This window comes from Coloeus monedula (assembly GCF_965178545.1).
Source record: "Coloeus monedula genome assembly, chromosome: 5".
In the NCBI taxonomy this organism is placed as follows: domain Eukaryota; kingdom Metazoa; phylum Chordata; class Aves; order Passeriformes; family Corvidae; genus Coloeus; species Coloeus monedula.
Window position 1 is genome coordinate 11,526,462 of NC_138785.1, and position 23,421 is coordinate 11,549,882.

Genomic DNA, 23,421 nt, shown 5'->3' on the forward strand with positions numbered 1-23,421 from the left:
TTCTTGGCAGAGTAAATAGGTCAATTGGTGTTTCACATTCCTGAGGTTTAATTAATGCTGATACTATGATCAGTTGTACTCAGGGCTGTCATGTGCAGTGGAGAGGCTGGGCAGCAGAGGGGATGGGAGGAGGGTAGCACTGGGAGCCCACCTGGGATTGCACTGGTGCCTGTTCTCAGCCTGGGAATTCCAAGGGTAAACCTGTCCTGCAAAGACCAAAACTGGATACTGGTGATGGCCAAAGTCATCAGATTGGGGTTCACATATGCTGCCTCACTGCTTACAGCTTTCTTTCACTAATTTTATTTTATTTTCGGCCATTTTTATTGAATAAAAAAAATGTCTACAGCCTTAGCTACACTATCTTATAGTAATCACTTACATGGCCACAAGACATGTGATTTTATACTGGCTGGAATATATATATATGTATATCTATGTCTGTATGTATATATATATATATACACACATATATATGTATATATATATATGCCGCTTACCAGTATATTATCCAGTTTCTTCTTGATCATGGATTAGTTAATTTTTCTCACAAGTTCTGAAGGATAAGAAAAGAGGAATTTCACTCTACAAATGCAAAAATATTGGAAGAACCTAAGTATTTTGGGCCCAGTATGTGATATCTGGAGATGAATTTTTATTTTTGTTTTAACTGATTGTTCAGTGTTCTCTAGGATTGTCTGTGTTCACTTTAGCCCCCAGTGTGTTCCTGTGCAGCTGTAAGGACTCGCAGCCATTTTGAACTAAGCTCTGCAAGGGCACTTTTTTCTTCAAGCTGTAGCATCTACTCTGGAGAAACCTGAGCTAGCATCTGACCTAGCTGACTATAGCAACTAGAAATATTTACTTGGGGAGCATGAAGCATCCCATCTTAGGGGCAGATATGCAAAGCAACCAAAAGGTAGGATTTCTTTTAAGAGGGAACTCAGAAAATTATTGTTGCTTGTGAAAAAATCTGTGTTAAGGAGCTTGCCCAAATCACAGGGAGTTGTTGAGATGAAGGCAAGGACAAGACTCAGGGCTGCATCCGGCTACCTTTGTCATTGAACCCAAGTTTTCTTTCTGTGATCTTGTGTCTCCTTTTCTACACATCTTTTTTTTCAAACAAGGACATTTATACAGGGGTTTGCTTTGGTTTGTTTGTTTTCCAGGAGCTTGGTCCACTCAGTGAAAACAATCCATCTGGCTCACAAACTCTGTAAAAGAAAAAGGAAATCATTACATCATACTTTGAATAAAGATGTAATACCTTTTTATAATTATGAATTCATGGGAAGGTAGTGAGCATGGGATTGAGTTTCAAGTTCTTGAATAGAGTATGCTTTAGTGTTCATAAATCCTTCTACTTCTGCTACACTCAACCTTTCTCCTACCTTTCACCTCCACCATGTCTTAATTCTTCGCTGTGCTCTCCATCCAGTCATACAACTCAAATTCCACTGCTGTGCACCAGCAGCATCACTGATTTCTGTTCCTAAGCCTTCACAATGCTGTTCCTGTAGAAAGCCTTTTTTATATCTATATACACATATACAAAAAGTTCTGCTTGCCTTGGAAGCTCTGAGATGGAATATGTCCACGAAGAGACTGCTGGAGACCATCTATGCAATGCCAAAAAATCTCTTCTGCAATTATGTAAATAAATTAAGTCACTCAGGACTTGGCCAGGTTTATGCAGGTTTTCTAGGCTGCCAAACTTGAAAATGCTACCAAAAAGCACAGCTTTAATTAAATACTTAAAAACATTATATGAAAGAAAGGCATATTTTCTGCTAATTTGTTTCTGGAAATGAGTGAATTACTCTTAAGGGGACTTAAAAGAAAATCACTCGCCTGAGTAAATGATTCAGTGCAGGAAATTCCAGCTCCAACAAGTGCATTGTGACCAAAATAAAGGTAACTGAAACTGTCTTATTGTTTGAGACCCAGCTGCTGAAGGGCTACAAAACTGGCAACAGTGCCTTTACACATTACAGAAACAACACTATTCTCAGCCCATATCTCTGAAATTCTCGATACGTAATTTTCTATGAAGACAGTGCTTATGCAATCACACATCTGTATTTTTGTATTTCCATCCTCCACCACATTTCTTTAATTCAAGGCCTAATTTCATTCTATATTTCACATTGGAAGAGGCACCTACAGGACCCTTCTTCAAGCCTCCCACCTAAAGCAGGGCTAACTTTGACATCACAACAGGTTGCTCCAGGCTTGGTTGATTTTTCAATATCTCTGAGGATGGAGCTTCTACAGCTTCTGTAGGCAGCCTCCTTCACAAACTGATTTTCTTGCAGATTATGTTGGGACTGCTTTTATTAAAAAATGCTAATATTAATGTCCAAATAAACTGTTCTGTCAACATGCTTTTGTTTTCTGCTGTATCTCTTCAAGGTCTTGCTATGAGTACAAAACCAGTTGCTTGAACGAAAATTTGCTTGTTTCTTCAACCACAACCCTTGCAAGATTTGAACAAAAATCTAGGGAAAAAAAATTTATAGAAGGGAAGTTAAACTCCAATTGTATTTTATTGTGTTATCTGTAGAAAGGTAACAAAAAGGGCAAAAAGAACTGGTTAGACAGTCACCATGACTGTCATGAGAAATCACAAAAAATTATCCTTTGCTGAGAATATTCATTTTCCAGGGGACCCCCCCTTTATCCTGCAAAATTCAAAGATGGGATTCTATTATCTAAATAAAAGTAACCTTTTCAGAAAGTCTGTCTTGTGTTTTCCATTAATTTAGAATATGTACAGGGGAATTGGAAAAGTCACTCATGAAATTTCAGCAGCTTCCTGCTTTGAATGATCTTAAGGATGGGCTAAGAGACATTCAGAAATCTACTGTGGCTTTATACTTGCATGTTTTTCCCCCACATGTAGGTCCTGAAATGTAGTTTCCTGATCCAGATGCAGTGCTTCTCTTCTCAGTAATGGTCCAGCAGGCAGGATGCTGGGGACGGCACGGCCAACACAAAACTCTGCTGGAGCATTGAGCAGGCTGCAAAGACAGGTAACAGTCAATGTGACATGTGAAGGGCTGGGAGCCCTTGGTACAAGAGCCCTCTGCACTCCCTTGGAGGAGAGAGGGCTGAGGGCGAAAAGACTTTCCCCAGAGATAAGCAAACTTCCTCTGGGTCATGGTGAGAAAGTGAACCACCCCCAGCATGCCTTGTTTCTATATGGTAATAGCCTGTACCCAGTTGGCTAGTTGGTTTCTACCCCACCCCCTGCCTTCCCCATATAACCTCCATCCCCAAGCCGTGATGGGAGGGAGTCTTTGTCCCTGGCCTTCCCTTCACAGAGGCTGCAGGACAATAAAAGCCACCTCTGTGGAATTGCCATACAAGGCTGCTGTCTCTCTGTCCCCGAGTTCGCCTTGGGTGGTTTCACAAAGAGCTGAATCACACGAGCTGGAATCACTTGAAGCTGAGAAATGCTGAAATCACTTGCTGCCCAGGGAGGCTTGCCACCACCTCTGGAAGAGACACTCTCTCTAGGAAGGCTGTGGCACTCTGGGTTGTCCACCCCCAGCCTCCTGAATAGCAACAAAGACATTTCTGGAAATTTCAGCAAAGCTCTTAATGTTATTTTGCAACCCAACATGAAAAGTAGGTAACAGAGCAAATTTAAGGCTTGGAAACATCTCCAGTATTTTAGATTAAATCCCTACACTCTGTGATTTTCTACTTTGATTTTCCCACTCCTTGTTGTTCAGTTGTACCAGAATTACATCATAAATGCATCTGGGGTTTTTTTCACTTTCATATTTTTCAGTTGATTTGTGGCACAGCAAGTTCTAGCCAACTTTTCTGCTTGGACCTAATCCCTATATCTGGCTGATATTTCACAACACTGGAGGCCAAAACCCCTGATTCTCAAGGGTGTTTAGTACAGGGGGAAAGTCCTTTAAAGTGTCCAGCCTCTGTATCACTCTTCAGAGCTCCCCACACATCTCCTAGATGACTCAGTAGCAGTTGCATTTCCAGTAGGCACTGTGGCCAGGTGACCTTTTTATAACCCCAAAGTCATTAGCATTTGGTGTCATCCCAAAACAGGTTGTGCAAGAGGCAGATCCACACACAGAGCTGAGGTATTTGACTAATTTACAGTTCTGCCCAGAAATGGAGGCTGGATGGCACCTCCACAAAGCCAGAAAAACGGTTAGCAAAACTTTTCACTATTTATAAAATTTTAGTGAACAAAGGCATTAATGTTCATTGGCTACAAGTCACATAGTTCTCTTATTCATATTAATTCTTCTACTGGTTGATGATTCTTATGTTAATGAGTCTCATGCTCGGTCTTTCTCATCTTTTCTGCTGGCTTTCCAGTTGTTTTTCTGCAGAAGTCACAGAACAAATTAATCATCTCAAATTTGAGTTAATTATTGATTGCCCAATAGCTTTGTAGGATTTATGCAAAGTGCCAGAGTGAGTGCATCAGTCTTAGCTTTTAAAAGCAAGAAAATAAAGACCCCCTGATTTTGGAGAAAAATTTGGAACTCAAGTGTCACCAGTGAAGGCTATGGAAAACTGGGAGCAGGTCATGAATCGCAGTCTTGAGCATGCCAGTTCTTCCACAGTGATTGCCAGTAGTACATGTGAGTCAACCTAAGGTTATTTACTCTTCCAAGGCTATGAAAAATCAAGTGCACCACAAGCAAGTCTTTATTTATGCTGAGCATTTCAAATACAAATTCAGCCAGTGTTGTTTTGACTACAGATTTTTCTCAACAGCTCTTAAAAGAATATAAAAAGCCATTACTCTTTTAGCAAGAGGCAGACACAGGATTATGCGACCATCAGTAAGCAAGCTTGTTTTGCCCTCTGGTCATACTAATGTTGCTGCTGTTGTGACTTACCTATTTAAAAGCCTTCACTCTTCACGATAACTTAAAGTAATTCTCATATGCTTTGGAAGAAATTCTGTTTGCTTCCAAAGCCAGTGAACATTTTAAAATACAACTGTACCACTACCTCTTTTAAAGATATATATATAAGTTTAGTCATCTGTTATTTTTGCTATTACTTTATCATCTCTTAAATTAATAATTTTATTCTGTTTCTTGTGTTTTTACACAGTGAATGGTGTAGCTATGAAGGTGCAAATGAAAAGTCAACATCCTTCTCTATAAGGCTTAGTATCTAAAACCAGGTGTAACATACAGCCAGGTGTAACATACAGGTGTAACATCTATATTGGGCCCCTCGAAAGGATTAAAAAGTGCAGATAAATTGAAAATATAAATCATAGTAGAATAATCTACTATTAGGAATAAAGCTGAGGGGATTCCAGCCACTAAGAATAAATATATTGTTGTGCACTCTGTGATTGTTTTCTACAGGTTCTTTTCCTTTAAATCTTTAATAATCATTAAGGACTTGAACTATATGATGCTTTTCTAGATAAGCTATGTTTTTGCTTGTTTTTAACAGAGATTGTTTATAAAATAGTCTTAAAAACTACTGCACAAAAGCTAACTTAAGCACATTCTGCTCATGTCAGAAGTTTCAGAACAGTTTCCAGAGGTCAGCTCAAAGAGGTATCACTTTCTGCAGAACAGACAGGTAGTTACAACATAACCAGAAATTTAGGAACCAAGGTTCACAGTCAGTTTCCCAGAAATCAGATCAGCCTTCCATTACCACAATTACTGAGTAACAGAATCTCTGTCTGTTGGCCACTTTACTATATACCTGAAGAAAAGAGGCTCTAAACAAAAAGTTAGTAAGTAGCTAGTCCTTGGGAACTTGACAGGGAAGCAGTCAAAGAAGATATTAATCTATAGGCTCACAAATAACCCCTTACCCTTAGCATATGCACTGAAGAAGCTCCTGTTCAGTGCCAGTCTGTGAGCTGTGATGCTCTTCAGTGGTTCTAGAACGTCATTGTTAAGGATATTGCTGAACGAAAGTTTTCCCCTGACATGTTTTAGTATAAACCACCAAACTAACACAAAAATGAGACCAAATTTTAAAAAGAGTGAGGAGATGTATGTTTCACCTGGTGTCTTGCTTCACTGATTCTAAGAGCCACTAGTGCAAGGATTTTTCTCCTGTCCATGTTCCAATGACTTCAGTCCTCTGACATCTCTGGCCTAAGCTGGAATCAGACCTTTTTTGCAAAGCTGAATGAAAATGTGTTCTGTCTCCAAGTTTTCCAGATGGTAGTGGGAACAAGGGGAAAACCATGAAACAACCATTCCAAAACTTATGAAAAATACAATTTTCATTATTGGCACCAAGGAGAAATGGATGTTATATTTTCTGTTCCCTAGCTCCCAAGTGAGGATAATAAACAAAGTCTCTTCCATTGGTCATTCTACAATTTCTTGAGATTCTCCTGCCTAGGCATTTTGTCTGGTGACTGAATCACAGGCAGGGTAGTGGAGTGACACCACATCAGTGTCCAGCACAGACTTGTGAATCACTGTTCTTTCACAGCATTCAATAGTGGTTTCCTAAGCCAAGAAATAATACTTTCCTGAATGAAGTTATTCTGGGAAAAGTTTATTCACAGCTGGTTTTTCTTTTTTTTTCCCTGGAGGAAAGAGAGAAAAATGTCAGTATGGCAACTTACTTTCAAATGAAAGTGTCTTTGAGTGGCAGTATATTAGCACTTTTTTTTAAATTAAGAAAAGCTCTTCCTCTAAATACAATCTAGAAGTTTCACTTCACCTCAAGACAGGTGATTCATTAAGTCCTTTCAGAGGGAATGTGGAATTTTGTTGGACTGACTACTATCAAAATCCCCCAGTAGTTTCTAACAGAGATTCTGGGGAGGTCGGGCAGCAGTTGAGGGAGAAAAAGACCTCACAGTGCCATTTGTATGTACTGATTTAAGGAATGCAGGTACAGAAATAACAGTTATTTTGATGAATTCTGTTAGTTATAAAAAACGTGCAGTTTATATTAAAAAAATATTTTTCATGCAATTCTCTTTTCTATGCTATCAGACAGCTTCCAACTAAACTTACAAAGAAAAGGCAGCTGTTTCTCCTGCAACATAACACAATGCACCAGATGATTTCTGTCCCACAATACTCTTTGCAAAGTGGAGTTGCTAACCTTTATGTTGACATTGGCATGGCTGAATTCTTGTGTAGGTATCTCCCCTCTCTCTTGAATCCTAAGTATGCTTTTCTTCACATCTCCTTGTCTTACTTTCAAGCAAACTTTTCAGCAGAGAGCCTTGATTTGCATGATTTGTACTCTTTGCTTCTCTGTCCTTAATTGCTCTGCAATTTTTGTCATTTAACCAGTTGTTTGTGTTCCCCAGAAATCCCTAGCTACATACAAGTAGCTGTGACTTCCCATTTCCTACAGAAAACCAGATAACGACATGATTTTACTTTTTAATTTTGTTTTATTACAATTCCAGACAAACACAGTATTATTTAATGGACTACGGCTTTGCGCCTGCAGTTATGCTCATTTTGTTTCATACAAAAGAGATGTTTCTCACCTCATTATCCTGTTCTACACAGTTAGAGACTAACCCCATTTGCCTGTTCCCTTGCTTCTATTCAGAATGAGAGGTTGTACCATAATTTGCCTTATCTTAGACTTTTCAAGCATATTTTGGTGGATTTAGTTGTTCAAAGCTACAACTCTCTGGGCTTCTAAAGAGGCCTTATTTTAAAGTTTTCTGTAGTAGATGATGTGAATTTCATTTTGCATTGTGATACCAATGCAAAGGGGAGATGATAAAACAATATAGCTACATTAAGGTCTGGAATCATATGAATCAGCTACAAAATTTCTCATTCTTATCTGCTGTTGATTTGAAAGTCCATTTAGCTTGAGAGGTATGCTATGGCATTTTAGACTTAAGTTTCTGTCTTCATGTCCTTCTCACTGGGATAGAGTTTTCTTCCTAGTACCTGGTACAATGGTGTTTTGGAATTGAGATGAGAATAATGATGATAACACTCAGGTTTTAGTTGTTGCAAAGTAGAGCTTATGCTAATATGAGGACATTTTATCCTAAGATTGGCCATTCTTGCTACCAGTCTTTAATAAAAAAATTCTCAAAGTGCCAAATAAATTAGGACCAAATTTTTGTTTAGTCTGTAGAAAAGAACTGATTCAATCAAGGTCAGGCATAATCCAAATTCAGTGGTATCTTTTACTTGCCCATTCTGACCAGCAGTTCCCCCTTCAGAGGCTCTTACAAATATGATGGCAAAAGGCAGTATTCAGATGTCCTGAAAGGTCTTTCCTCTTCTTTTCCATATCCTTTTCCATTTTGAGAAGAGTCCACATGCTGTTACTACAAGAGATTAGGCTGTGATATGCAGTTGCAGATGTGTTATGAGACAAATAGCTCCCCCAAAATGTTGAAGAATCTTTTTAGAAGCATAATATAAGTAGCACTGAAGTTCTAAGTGCAAAGTATGTGGTTTAGTAGCCAATCTCTCAAGAACAATTTCACGGTGTAAGCACAGAGGAGAAACTAAGGGAACTTCTAAGGAGGAGGATGGTTGTTTACCTGAAAATCTACACTGGCATTCAGAAGTGTGGGCATAAACCCAGTTGAAAACTGCTGTGGGTACCTGCTGATACCATTTGCGTTGTCTCTAGATGATCAGAACACAAAGTGTAGCTCGCATGTATAGCATTTAAATTCAACTTTTCTCATGTTCTACTTTTGAAAGAGATCAAACTCATAAAGACTTTTTCAGTCTTTTTTATTCTTGTGGGTTTTTTTTGAAGGACAAAAGCCGCACTCATCTCCTGCCGGCATATAACATAAAATGTCTCTCAGATTCATAAGATTTTATGGTTGCTGTAGATTATTTTGCATAATTTAAATGACACATGAATATTTCAGGTCTCATTTTAAACTGTGAGCAATTTCAGGATATATGGGTCACAGTGAGGACAAAGTAGTTTTCTAGTAGTTTTCATCAAACTAAAGACGAACAATTTGACAATAATGCACATTTATGTGCTGTGAATGTGTGACAACTTTTAATGAGAAAATAATAATTTCACTAACACTCAGAGAAAGAGAGTGTTGAGAGTGAATCCTAACCCAACCCTAACCCTAACCCTAAACCCTAACCCTAACCTGAACCCTGACCCTAACCCTAACCTCTGTATTACCCTTAGTAAAAGTGACTTTTCAACAACAACGTGGTTCAATAAGATGAAGGGCTACAAGTGATACTCAGCCCTCTTTAGGATGTGAAGGGTTTTGCCAGTACCTTTCCTAACAGCTTAGTGCTCAAGCCAATATCGAAAGTATGGAGCAGCCAAACACTGGGACCGAGTGATTTATCTCAAAGCAACCTATGACACCTGTTTTGTCCTGACTAAAATATCAGAAAATAAAATATCCTTCATTTAAGTCATGAAAATTAATTTTTATTTCTGTTTATACTTATTTCCTAAGGATCATTTTCTCTAATTCATATAACCAATTAAAATTTTTGCAAATGAAAAAACCTCTATTTAAACATCCTACTTGGTGTTTCTAACCAATAAGAAACCATAATGCCATATTTTAAGCAATTTTTAAAGTTATACATTCAGGTTCTCAAAATTGTAAATGACAACTTTTTGCTTTCTGGTTTGTTTTGTAGTTTACTTACAGTTTTTGTCAGTCTGGATGCCAGAGAAATGGGACTGGAAATAACATGATCAAAGAATATTTGAATCTTGTCTTGTGTGAGTTAAATGTGACTACCTAAACTATTTCTGACACAGAAGAAAAAAAGGAGCATTCTCAAAGTAACAGTTATTCTTTTTGTTTGCTGTTCTTCAGATTTTCTGAAGGACAGGGAAGCACCTTTGGAAAAAATATGCTAAGCATTTGAGTAGTATAAATGCTTCCCTCTTACTGAAATCAATAGAATAAACTGGTATTTATCATCCCTTCAGCTGACCACAAACTTTGGTTGGTGGGGTGCAACTTTGCTATGTGCTCTGAAAAATTCTACACATTCCTGCCTTGGTGTAAAATGTAATCTTGAATGTATGCTACATAGTCCCATGTATTTAGAATTAATAAACAGAAGCCCATGTTTTTTGTAATTCATAGTTTAAAACTAAGAGAGAAGAAATTTGTTTTCTCTTTCTCAGCTAGATTGTTCAGTTTTGAAATGATGAAAATGTTCCCAGAGTGCCTGGTGAACTGAAAGAAAAATAAAGAGATCAAACTCACAAAGAAATAAAACACCTCTTTTCAGAAAAAGGGTATCAGTATTTGCTCCATTGTAATGTCTGAAAGTAATATGTATGTTTATTCAAGACATTGTGACATTGTGACTTACAGAAAACTCAATCTGACCTAAAACCCAAAAGCTATGTTCTCTTAGGTTACATATGCTTGTAAAACCAGTGCTCTTCAGAAAATAACATTATGAAGAGGCCTCCTTAATGTAACATTTTTCATTTTTAAATTACTTGCCATCATATTTTATGTTTAGAACTCAACAGTGGCTGTAAAAATTGAAACATAAGCTGAAAATATATTTGCACAGAAGAAATTTTTACATAAAATTCCAAGAAATTAATTAAAAAGCAAATATTTATCTATGCTGTAAACAGCAGGGGGGAAAGGGCTAGAGAAGTTATAAACTTGAAAATGCTAGCCCCAAATGTTACAAGCTTCATTATCAGTCTCTTTTGTTGGAAAACAAGGATATGCAAGGGAGGTATCAATAAGCTCTTCCCTTGGTATTCTCAGCTGGAAGCAGCTGGAGACATCAGGCCTTTACTTGCAGTCAGCTCTGCTATTCCTAAATTTTGTGTGCTTCTCTAATTCATATCAGCAGCATGTACCTATTTTAACCATAAGGAATATAACCTCATCCTATTACCCATAAGGTATATACTACAGGAGACCAGCACAGGCTAATGAAATGTCATTATATGGGAAATAATTCATCCAGCAGGGTTTTCTGCAGGCCTTTGAATGTGCAGAAGCTGTGTAAAGAAGTTTTAATAGGAAACAGGTCATCAGCAAGATGACTTCTGTGGCCACTCTGATGCAAAACTGTTGCGGCCTGTTCATACAGATACAAGATAACGATCAGTAATGTCCTTCAGGCTCTAAAAGCAAAAGGTCGAAAACCCAGTGGGACAAGAGCAGACACAGCAACTTGCAGGCTCAATGTCCAAGTGTAAAACAAATAATAGCATTAAATCTGGCCTTATCAATTTGCAACAATGACTTTCTGAGACAGCATACAGTAGTGACAGGAAAGCCTAATGAAAAAATCAAGCACGTAAAATTTTGAAAATTAATTAGGAAGAACATTTTGTTTCCTGGGTCTGAAATGCTGCTAGACCTGTTCTTGCAAAACCTGGGAAAACTTCAAGGTGTGTGTTCTCAGGAGGAGGAGTCTAGTGCAATAGTTTGGAAATTCAGCTGCTGGAGAGTGGGAGCAAAATCAGTAAGCTTAGAAATGTATAAGTTCCTGGTTTTAGGGAAGGAAAGTGTTAAATTCTTCAGCATGCGCATTTCAGCCGTACTCTCTGCTATGCTGATTACCCAGTTTACATGTCCTATGGAGAGGGCACAAGTAACATTGGAGAAAGTTTGTGCTCTCTTGTGCCTTAAAATAAATGGGTTTTTTGCCTTGACAACAGCTCTGGTTTTCATTTGGGAGTTGGTGTAATCTATCAAAGTAGCAAGAATGTGCTGATGTGTTCACTCTGACCCGAAACAGATGCAAGACAACTACATTTTGTTCTGATTTTGTTCCCCTTGTGGAAACAGGCAACCAATGCTATCAGTTAAGTCTTTAAAAAACTCTCAAAGAATAATGCTCACATGGACAGAGTCAGCTGGCTCCTTGGCCCCTAGAGGTCCCACACTGAAATGCCCAGAGATTTATTATGAGCAGCATGTCATAGAGAATGCAGTCATAAGACTCTGGTATAGAGCTAAGTCTAAACATTCTCCAGCATACAGTTAGGGAAGTTTCAGGAGCCAGGTGGCAGGTTGGGACTCATCTGTGATAGTTCCCATGAATTTTCCCTGCTGCCTTCAGTTGTGTTTTGGCATGTGTCTCTATGGGCATGATGCCTATTTTGGCTTTTCACCAAAAGGTGCCAGGCTGTATGTGAATGCCCAAATATATTTGGTGACTTTTGATTACCAACCATGAGGACCTTACATGGTATTTGGGTAAGTATCTGCCAAAATCCAACTCTGTTAGCTGTTCTTTGCAAGACAGGAAAGTAAATTAGTTTGCAATGTTGGGCTTCCATTCAGGATGAGCAGATACCTTGCTGTGGTGGCAGGGAAGCGGTAAGCTGTTGGGAAAGCAAAAAAAACCTATATAAGACAGCAGGGTTTTATTGCCTTCAGCAAACTGAGTTGTGTTCAGGCACGCAGTATGACACACAGTTATTAATATCACCAGTAATTTTTTTATTCTTAAATAGAGACCATGACTGTGAGACAGATAAAACACTGTATCAGTCCTTGTTTAGAATGACATAAGTGTGATTTCTAGCTTTACCATTCAAAAGTGATTAAAAACTTGCTTGAAAGAAAATATTATGGAGAAATCTGATCTTTAACTTAGCCCATTCATGTGCCTTACCACAATGTGGATGTGGCGCATACACTAAACCAGTTACCTACAGCTGAATCCAGCATTTGTGTCAGTGGGAGCTATGGAAAGCAGTCTGATTTGAAAATGAGGGGTTTTTTATTATAGATGCTAATCTGAAGATGTGCACTTTCCAATTTATAAGAAGTATCAATTTTTGTGGCAGATTACATTATACCCCAAATTTTTCTTTTACTTATCAAGACTAATCATGATTCTGTAAGTAATAGACACATATATGGGTAGAAAACTAATAGAATTGATTGGCTTTTTGCAATGTGGTCATGGTTTATACTTACAATGTGTATTTCATCTCTTACAGTTTATCTTGCCTCTTGTATGAGCACATCAGAATCATGAATTTTCTCTGAATTACTCTCAATGAAGTGAGTTGCTTCTGGCTTGACATTTTGTATGTTAAACCCATGAAGTAAGCAATCCTACAGTGCAGACCTGTAATTTTAGCCAAGAGTTTCCCCTGTTTCAATAATATCAGTCCACACAGCTTTAGAATACAAAGGCATCCAGGGATTCATTTGTGCTTTGCAGTGTTGCCAATTATTTTATATACTGCTACATTTAACACCCTTTTCCCAATCTTTTTAAAAATACTTTTGTTTAAATGAATGTTCTCACTTGTACCATCATGTCACCCCTTCTGAAAGAAAATTTAAAGTTTTCTGGATGAGTGCTGTGCTGCACTGGTAAGAACTATGACTACCACTTATGGTTTTTTGAGAGCTACAGTACAGAAACCAGCTTAATATAATTTAGTGTTGCATTAGGTCTCATTATTTTGCAAACACGCAGCTTCTTCCATTCCTCTATTCATTTTGGGTTTGGCTGCCAGGAAGTAAAGGGAAAATCATCATCCATATAAATTGAAGAAATCTCAAATACTGAGACCTACTGTATTGCACTCAGCCCCTGTTACATATAGAAAAAAGTGGACCAGTGTGCAAGCTCACAATGGCTACATTCCACAAAAATACATTCAAAATTTACATGAAAGGGGGAGGTTTCTGTAGCACACACACTAAAGCTTTTCCAATAATAGCTTCTCCTGTATCCAAAGACAAGAGACTAAGAATGATTGTCCTGTTGCTGTAAATCCTATTACATTGTCATTTGTACGTGATTTAAAGTAACATAAAGCAGAAATAATTTGTTTTCCAAATTTTCTTTTCTTTTCTATGCCTATCCTATGAAATCAATCTGTAGTAGTGATACTTTGTTCTTCTTAGAATCCTGATTCTAGTTTTTTCTGCCTGTTGATCTGCTAACAGTGGTTTGTGTGCTGCTTCCTCGGTTGTTCAATGAATCTGTTTTTCTTTGGTTAATATTTTGGTCAAATTCTCAACAACTCTGGAAATTAAAATTTCATTGGTTTCAGGAAAGCTATGGCAATTGTCACATATTAGGATTCCATTCTGCTCTTTAAAGAAGATTAAGAGCGGAAGAAAAAGTAGAGTGTTTCAAACTGCATCCTGCCTCTTTAATTCAGGATCCAGCAAATTCCAGTAGAAGTATCACTGTAAGAGAGGGCCACAGATTATAATTCTTGTTTTTAAAAAAGCTCTGAAAATACTGCCTTACTTCACAATTTTGAGAATTCCATTTGCTATTTTTAGTCTTTTATCTATTACAAGTGTGTTATGGACCTCTATTAGTATATGGTATTATTCACAGTGTTTAAGCTGAGTATTTTGCTAAGGATGAAATATTATTTGTCTGTAGAGGGATTCCTTGTGGAATATAGGATACCCCAGGAGAGCTTGGGCATCCCAGGGCTGTTGCAGAAGTACCCCTGATGGAGCCTCAGGCTGAAAGCAGGCTTGCAAGACACCTGCTAGCTGGCAGCCTTGAACAGCCTTGGGAAAAGGTATACACTGGTCAGCTCCCCCGCTGCTTAGAGGCTTTCTCATGGGAAAGGGGCGTGAACTTTGGCAAAAAGTATAACTTGGTGTAACCGAATAATAAAAGGGGAGCACGATGCTCAAATCGTATCGGTGTTCGTATCGTGACTCTGGCTGGATTCTCCTGCTCCCGGCCCCGCCCCCCCCCCCCCCCCCCCGGTACATTTGTCCAGCAGTTGTTCCTGTAATAACTATTTTTATGGTCTCAGAGTTTCCAATTATCTGCATCAGTATGACATCATTTATATTTTTTTGCTGTTTAAGTTTCCATGTTTAATACTGTTTTAGATGTTAACATGTTACCCCTAAAGGCACAAAAATTTCCTCCATAATTGTGTGCTCATTCCCTGTTGGGTATTTGTTGTTACGATAAAAATATCACAAATAATATTTACAAGGAGTGCCTAATAGCAAACATATAGATCAGGACACATTTTGCTAAACAAACTTTAGTTCTGGCTCTATTTTGTGTGTTTTATTAATGTCCTTTACATTTTGAATCTCCTGTTATTTTCACTGCTTATTAATCTGTGAGAACTTATTCTGAAAGGCCTTTTAACTAATTATTGCATATTGCATCCTGAAGGGTATAATTTGGGGATAAATGGTCAAATCTAACCATCTGTGCCCTACAAATGAGTTTTTTGCTATGTACGTTTTCTTTACTGTGTGTTTGAGCTAAATTAATTTTGCCTCTAGAAAAACTTGGGGAGTCTTCTGTGTCAATCATTGTGTTTGTCAAGCTAACCTAGCATTAATATCAAATATCCTTGCATCAAGAAAACATTAAATTGATCTTTCACAATTTGAGGAGTGATTGATACCTTGAAAAGACTGACATTGCATGGAAGGAGGTAAAGAGAAAGAAGCATTCTTTTCTGGCTGGATTTTGCCATCTGGCAAATATAAGGTCTATAGCCAGGTACTGGAGACACCTTCACTAGGCAATTATCTGAGCTCTGGGCCTGAAGCCTGTTTTGCAGGAAAAAAAAGGCCAAAGGAAATATTTAACTTCTTAAATTTCAGGTTCTGATGTTTAAGTTACTGAGTGGAATAGCAATGACTCTGTGACCTTTTGGCAAAATTTTCAAACAGGCATTGTAAACTTTACTCTCTAGTGTAAATGCCAGTTAGCAGGAGCATACAGGAGAAGGAAGGACTGTCAGGAGGAAGAACTACTTAAGCAAACAAAGAACATATAAATACAAAATGTGATTAAACTGAGAGAGTCTCCTGCCATGCTGACTACTGAGAATACTCTTGAAGGTTAGCACTACTCTAATACAAGCAGAATAAACCATGTAGGATAGTACTCCACAAGACAGTCACCACTATACAACAAAAACAAGGAAAGCTGTAGTTCTCGGGGGAGGGAGGTGAAAGGGAAGTAACCAAATAGGAATCATATTTAAAGAATAACCAGTTTTAATGCTGAGAAAAATGCTTTAGCCAGCCTAACTCTAGCTAAATACAAAACTTCTAAAAAAGCACTTAATGTCATAAAAGCTTGAAGACTTAACAATCCAAGGCATGGTTTGGCTCTTAGCCAGACAAGCATTCAGCCATATGATTCAGTTTAAGACCTAGTAATTCCACTGTCTTCCTTTCTGGATCAGTAAGTAAAAGCCAGACAGAAGCATGGAAAGCTCACTCTTCGCCTTCAAACCTTGAGGCGAAGAGCTGCTGATAACACCTGGTGGAGCTTGAGGGCAGATTTCCTAGGCTTCTGTGCAAAGATTGGTAGGAAGAGAGAAGAGGAACTAAATGGATTCAGGCACCATGATAGCATAGAAGCAACTCTTTAGTAGCTGTGGCATCAAATGGTATTCAGAAGTAACCAGAGATGTAAAATAAGTTTCTTTGGTAGATGGAACTAATCTGTAGAAATTGGAAAAGAATTTAAGGCCCTGGTACTAGATCCCATCATAAGTAAATATTACTTGTATTACTTCTTTCTGTTGATATAAAAAAATTCCTGATACGCAAATAAATTCACCCTCAAAGTGTGTTTGAGGGCTGTACCTATAGGTAGCATCTGTGCCAGAGTTTCTTATTGTCTCAGAGAACATTAGTGTGGTTCTCTGTCTTTATCTCTGAATTCAATTTGAATAATTACATTCTGATACTAATTCACATTCAGGGCTTTTCTTGTTTGTTTCCCTTTGGTTGTTTCCTGTAAGAAGCCTAAAGGAACTTAGGAATGAAAGAGCAGAGAGATTCTTCAGTGAGTCTGCTCCTTTGACTTTCAGTGTTTTCCAGCATTTACACCGTGACAAGGCACTAAGAACATGTCTTTCCTCTAAAACTTACCCATGAAAATTTGATTTCAAAATTACTTATTTAAGAGCTCAATATGGAAACATCTGTCTACTTCGGAAGTACTGCTTTCTTTATGGGCTCCGTTCCTCTTCCAGTCACTTCCATTAGTTTATGAAATCTTTTCTCTCCATGGCTTCTCCCCTGAAAAAAAGTAAAAAAGAATGTTCTTTTGGTACAAGACTAGGGAAAAAAGTCTGATTTTCTTCACAGTCTTATGGACTCTGACATTCTGTATGCTTCTGAGCAGAGAGAATGTGCTCTAGTATTAAGCACAATGCACAACCTTAAACAGATGCAGTGCTCTAGTTGTGCAGCTACTTGGCACTTGTCCCCTTGAAGGTAATTAATTGTACTAGAGCAAGAGGACAGAACAATTAGTTAGTAGAGCCAACAAGCAGAGGACAGCAGAACAAGAGCCACAGGGTGAGATTTTGTTGGGGAAAGAGGCAGAGTTCTCTAAAGGAGGTTCTAATTATTGTGACAAAAGAAACACTGAAGAAGAATTGCTGCAACAATTCAAATGAGTGGGTGTAAAACTCAGCTCTGCATGATGTAGACAGTCCTTGAATAGGGATCTAAAAAGACCCCTACTTTATGCATGAGATGTTGCTCAGTAAAATGTCAAAGGACTGGAGAGAGCTGAAGGTGAGGGTACAATTTTAGAGGGAAATTTGCAGCAGTAACAGAGAAAAGAAGATTTGAAGTACTTTGCTGCACAAGAAGCCGAAGAGAAAATGCTGAGGACACGTGTTTGTAGAACAGGGGAGAAGACGAGACTGACTAAAATGGGGTAAATAATGTGTAAGAAGTCTATTGCACTACAGAATGAAGACAAGAAATGGGAAAATAGGTTGTTACGAGAGAGGTTTTTGAGAAGGCTGATTTGCCCATGGGAACAAGGAAAGGAAAGGGCTGATCAAGGAAAAAAGCTGTGTGCTAGAAGTCAGGAAGTTACAGAAAATCTGAGAGTAGCCAAAAATTAAGAAGGTTAGACTTCAGGGCTCTGGGGGTTTTTATAGGCGAGAGTTTTCTGCAAATAGTGAAAGGTTGTCAGGACATACCAGGATTTTGAAGGAAGTGGACATAAAGTTCTAGCAGGGGAACATATTGAGGTCTGAGCCACGTGTGTGATACAGTCATGAAGAAAACACTGGCAGTAGACAGTTCCCTTTTTCCCATAGAAACTGAAAATATTATCACCAGTTTCTAAATCCCTCATAAGATCTGAGTACATTGTATGTTTCCGGTCACTTGTTTTCAAGAACAAGGAAGCAGATGAGGAATAAAGATATAAATAAAGAATAAAAATCAGTTCAAAATAAGGAGAGAAAAGAGAAGACCTTTGCCAATAGCACCAAATGGCATGGCCAGGAAATAAACTTTCTTACTTAGGAATATCTCATCTCAAGGATTCAAGGAGAAATTTATAAGCAGATATTAATAAAGAAGTTTAGACATGTGGTGTATAGGCAGAAACATGTAATTTTAACTGTCTCTATTTTCCATCACATGTGAATTAAATACTGTAAAAAGCCATGAGTATTTTCTTTTGACTAACTTAGATTATTGTTTCTGTGATGGCTAAACCAGCAAAATCATTGGCTGTTTTCTGCTTTGTTAAAGAAAAGTTTTTTCATTTGCTTATACACTTGCTTCTTTAAAGAGAAGAACAATAGCACTGTATCTTAGATATCACTCAGAGGTAACTGCTTTTAAAATGCTTAATTTAAATTAGTTATTAAAAAACAGCATTCCTTTCCCAAACATTACTGTGTATATTGTAATTGATTTTTGGAACAGCATATTGGTTAATGATTACACAGAGTAAGAAATCAAAACCAGACATTATGCAAAGAGAATTTTTACATTACAACATTATGTTTTCAAGGCAGGAGAGCAATTTGTCAAAGCTTCTAAGCCGGCTAGCAATGCTTCTGTAGTTGAATAATAGTTTGGATGAAAGAATCAAGAAATTCAAGTAGAAAATGGCCCTGCATTTATGAAAGGAATGTGTTGGGGGATGTAGTTGAAATTAAAGCCTCTTTATGAACAAATGGACTACCCTTTAGAGTATGCATGTAGTATATTTTTCACATATTTATAATCAGTACAAGATTTCTATTACTCCTAAAAACTAAGCATCTATTTTACGTTAGCAATTATAATTTTATTAGTTACCTACCACATTTAAGAAAACCAAAGATGCAGACAATGACATTTAATCATTAAGAACACAGTGTTCTGGTGTCATTACAATGAACAATTATTAAAAACAGGACAGAAATAACAAACTAATGATAACCCTGGTCCGTTATTCACTAGATATTATAATATATTATTTCCTCACCATGAACACTTTGTTCTGCAGCATAAATTTGACAATGCATTTGGACTGGGACTCCCTCTCAAATCAGCTTTTTAAGGACCCATAACACTCATTATAAGTTACAAAGTTGGTTTGTGTTTATGGACCCATCTTTCATATTTTAATTTGTTGCCACCTCATCTCATTTGATAAAAACTGGCTTGTAGAATGATAAAAATGTTTAGCTACTGTAAAATATTTCTAGTATACTTAAAAGTATTTTCTTAGAATTTGGGGTTAAAACATGTTTTCTTCAGCTGTGTCCACCAACCAGGTGTAAAATTTCTTTAAATGCACTTGGAGTTTCCCCATAGGGCTATTTCTGAACTTCACTTAAATAATAATAATAATAATAAAAAATACCCCAAATCCAACAAAAATAGGATGTTTTCTAAGGATGAGCATATCAAATCAAAGCAGTTAGTATGCATATTTAACAAAAAAAACCAAACAAAACCCAAACCCAAAAGAAATAACATGGCAATTTCAAATCAATTTTAACTGTAGAACGGTTAAAGCCTTTCTGTCATACTGTAGCAAAATGATTTAGCTCTTTTGACCATATCCAAGAAGTTAATAATTACTTTCCATTGCTTTCCTGTACATTTGAAAAATATATCTGTATAAGTACTTAATATTTTGGGTTTAGTACTCACATATATTCAATTTCCATTCGTTGTGGAAGCAGTGACAGGTTTAGCCTTGCTTGTGGACCTACTTTGGCTGACCATAACACAGCGTCCTCCATATGGAAATTGTTCAGAAGATGTAGGAGGTGTTACTTGCTCTGTCCTTACTGCAATTTAGATTGTCATACAATCATTCATTTACATAGCTCTTATTTAACAGATTTTGGACAAGCAAAGGGGATAAAAGGGGCTGACACTGCTTCGCATTATGGGATGTGGAAATTTATGTAGGATTAGGTAATTATGCTATTTCAGCTATATCTTTGGGACTTGGAACCACAATAATTGCAATGTATTTAAAGCATTTTCTGTTTAAAAGAGTAGCAAATATTTGTTACAAATACTCTCCAGATGTCCTGTCACACATGATCTGCTTTACTAAGGTGGCTTTCAGCAAGTGAGCTGCAATACTGACAGTGCATGGATCAACCTCCCATTTGGATATTTTTACCACTACAGAGTGCTAGCTCTTGTTTTATTATGTTCTCTGGTCCATTTTAAAATATTTACTTGCAAGTTTGCATGTAAATTAACAGCTGCTAAAGAACTTTGAGTCAGTTATAAAGTATTGCGTGTATATTAAGGAATACAATCTTGGACCAAAACCACTGCACTGCAGTAGATAATTAACCTAAGCCTGTGAGGGAACTTAATCAGCTTAAATCAAAGGGCTTGTGACTTTGCAACAAAGGTTACCAGGCTGTGCACAGGGAAATGTTTCTTGGTGGACAATGCACAGCTTCTCACAGCTTCTCCTTATTTCCAGTTGCCAAACTCCACTGAGGAAATTCTTAAATGCATCACTGCCCACTATTAGACACACATACACTGTGTAAAGAAATGTAAGTATATACTCTATCTAAATATTATATTTAATAATTATACACATAACTATAGCATTTGATGCATTCAATGCAGAGTCTCACATATATGCAACCACAATATTGGAATTAATGTTGTAGGTAATTCATTGAATTTGGGTGACAAATGGTAGCCAGGGGAGAGGTGGAAAACAAAAGTTCTTTAATATTGCCTCTGTATTGAACTGCAGCCTGCAGTATGAACAGACAAATAAATAGGGAGCCCAGAATGAGTTCAGGTTTTCGCAGTGTGCCTTCAGCATGATTTTCTACCAGCTCTTTGGTAGAGATTATGTATTTCTCCAAGCTACAAATGACTTGGTCTTTCCAGCTACACACAACAGCGTCTTGTCTTTATTGGATGTCTTGGTAAAGTGGTTAATTAAGTCAGTACTAAAGCAAAATTCTGTGCAATCAGATTGTGACAAGGTATCACCTTGGTTGTGTCTTTCAGAATACACACCTGAAAAGTGCTTGTCTGCAGTATCAGCTGTATCGGCTTCTGAACAGCCATTGCTTTTGCCTTTTAAAGAATGGGATGGGACTAATCATCTTCTTCCTGTGGTAACTACAAAGTCAATGTCAATCAGACAGTAACTACAAATGATTTACATTTACTATCACAGCTGTCATTTGTCTCCAGTCACTTCAGAGAGTGGATTTAGAATTTTATTTTTACACTTTTAAAAAATTTTAGGTATTTTACATCATGTAATTGAACTTTTCTCTTGCATTATGTTCTATAAATCTGGCATTTTAAAAACCCCACATTGTTTATACAGTGTGTGACGTGAGATGCAGTTTTTATGTATCTATGTGATTTTATGATTTGTCAAATATGCTTGCTTGCCCCAAACATTTACCATATGTATCTACACATGTAAACAATGTATCTGTAGTACCTTAGAATGCTGACTCTCTTTTTCAGCGTAAACATGGCAGACACCTCCTGTTTAACCTAATGGTCACTGTTTCTCTTCTGTTCTAGTGCTTATGTACCAAAGACAGAAGCAGGTCGTTGCAAGTGGGCAGCAGTTCTGGAAGATTTGGAGAGGATCAAGACATCCAAAGTAAGTTCATAAAACAGTCAGCATTTAATCATAGAAGAAGATAATCAAATATTTAGCACTGTACTCAGCTAAGAAGTGCAAGTGAGAGGGAGAGGGAAAGGGATGGTGTTTGTTAGCTAATGTTCCTAATTCCAAATCTTGTTTTCTTTTAGGATATTGATGTCAGTTTATACACTGCAAACGCAGATGAGGATGTAAGTAAACTTCACTTATGACCACAAGTAATGTTTAATGTCATGGCTTCATTTCCTTACTAGAAAATTTCTCCTAAACCAGACTTGTTCTAATTTGATAACTGTGTCTAAAATCAAATAATTTGCCTTGGAATAAATAGTTTTTCTAACCAAAGTGCCTATGATAAATTATGCAAGCAGGTATTCATTATTTTCATTTAGTCATCTGCTACTAAAATTAATAAATTAAAAAAGATGATCAAGGCCATGTTGGACAGGGCTTTGAGCAACCTGGCCTACAGAAAGGAGTCCCTGGGCATAGCAGAGAGATTGGAAGTACAGTATCTTTAAGGTCCCTTCCAACCCAAACTATTCTGTGATTGCATGATTCAAAAATATTTTATCAAATGCTAAAATAATGCTGGTATTCATTTGTAATTTAAGGGAGCATGACCTCCTTACCCATTCTGAATTCAGATCTCTGAGTTAAAGTGTTAAAACTACTAAGAATAATATCAATTTAATTCCACTATGTTTAGTTATATACCAGGTTCCTATCCTAATTAATTATTTTCCTATGTTCTTCACTAAGACACTGTTTCACCTCATCTTAGCAAACTGCTTGGCCTTTTTGTTCTTAGCTTTCACAGCGCATCTCTGCAGATATTCAAATGTATTTGAACAATAAGAAAAGATGCCCAGTAAGTAAAATTCAGCCACTTTGTGGCTGATTTTATCTTAGATAATATCTCACTTATATCATACTTGTGTTTTAAATTATATCATAAATTATGTCCTACATTCGCTTATTGCTTTTTAATCATAAAACTATTGCAACTGCATTTTTTTTTTCAGGAAGAATGCCAAGAACTTGTAATGAGGTGCTTTTTCTTAGAGACAGCAGTGATTATTCAAGAATGTCGTATCAAAAATTGTAGTAAAACACAGGATGTATGGAACATATGGAAAAATGGAAATGAAAGCTTTGAAAAAAATAAGGTAAGTAACACCAACAGTCTGGAAAAAAGGCAGAAATACCTCTTTTTTACGTAAAGAGTGGGATGGTAGAGATGAAAACTAGTGAGATTCCAGTAACCTGCACATGTAACAATGAAAAATCAGAGATAAGTGGTTTTTAGAAAAGCACTTTCAGGATTCCCATCAAAACAAATACTTTTGTGCATGCATACATATGTCAGGGTGTTCGAATGTGTGTGTATAAATGACAGTTTGCAGCTTCAGTACCTGAAGTCAGATATATTAGACATATGCAGAAAAGTATCCTAATTTTCAGAGGGACAGTCATTTGCATCCTTCACTGAAGTGATGCACATCTCAAAGATGATCCTATTCAAAAAGTAAGCTAGGAACTGCACAGACCATAATGACCATGGAAACCTCCACTAATGATCTCTGTAGCCATTATCTGCATTGGAATT

General features: G+C 37.3%; 1 protein-coding gene across 3 annotated transcripts in view; it reads left to right on the forward strand.

Annotated features, from left to right (window-relative positions):
• The window catches only part of IL15 (interleukin 15), a 47,915-nt gene that overhangs the window by 7,212 nt on the left and 17,282 nt on the right, over positions 1–23,421 (forward strand). For 2 of the 3 annotated variants that reach the window (XM_082281561.1, XM_082281560.1), the window contains 6 exons: positions 2,903–3,032; positions 21,194–21,303; positions 21,728–21,809; positions 21,962–22,003; positions 22,624–22,683; positions 22,838–22,981. In XM_082281561.1, the coding sequence (XP_082137687.1) occupies positions 2,970–3,032; positions 21,194–21,303; positions 21,728–21,809; positions 21,962–22,003; positions 22,624–22,683; positions 22,838–22,981 (501 nt within the window). In that variant the 5' untranslated portion in view covers positions 2,903–2,969. The remainder of the gene's footprint in view (positions 1–2,902; positions 3,033–21,193; positions 21,304–21,727; positions 21,810–21,961; positions 22,004–22,623; positions 22,684–22,837; positions 22,982–23,421) is intronic. The other variant, XM_082281562.1, reaches the window with a different exon arrangement.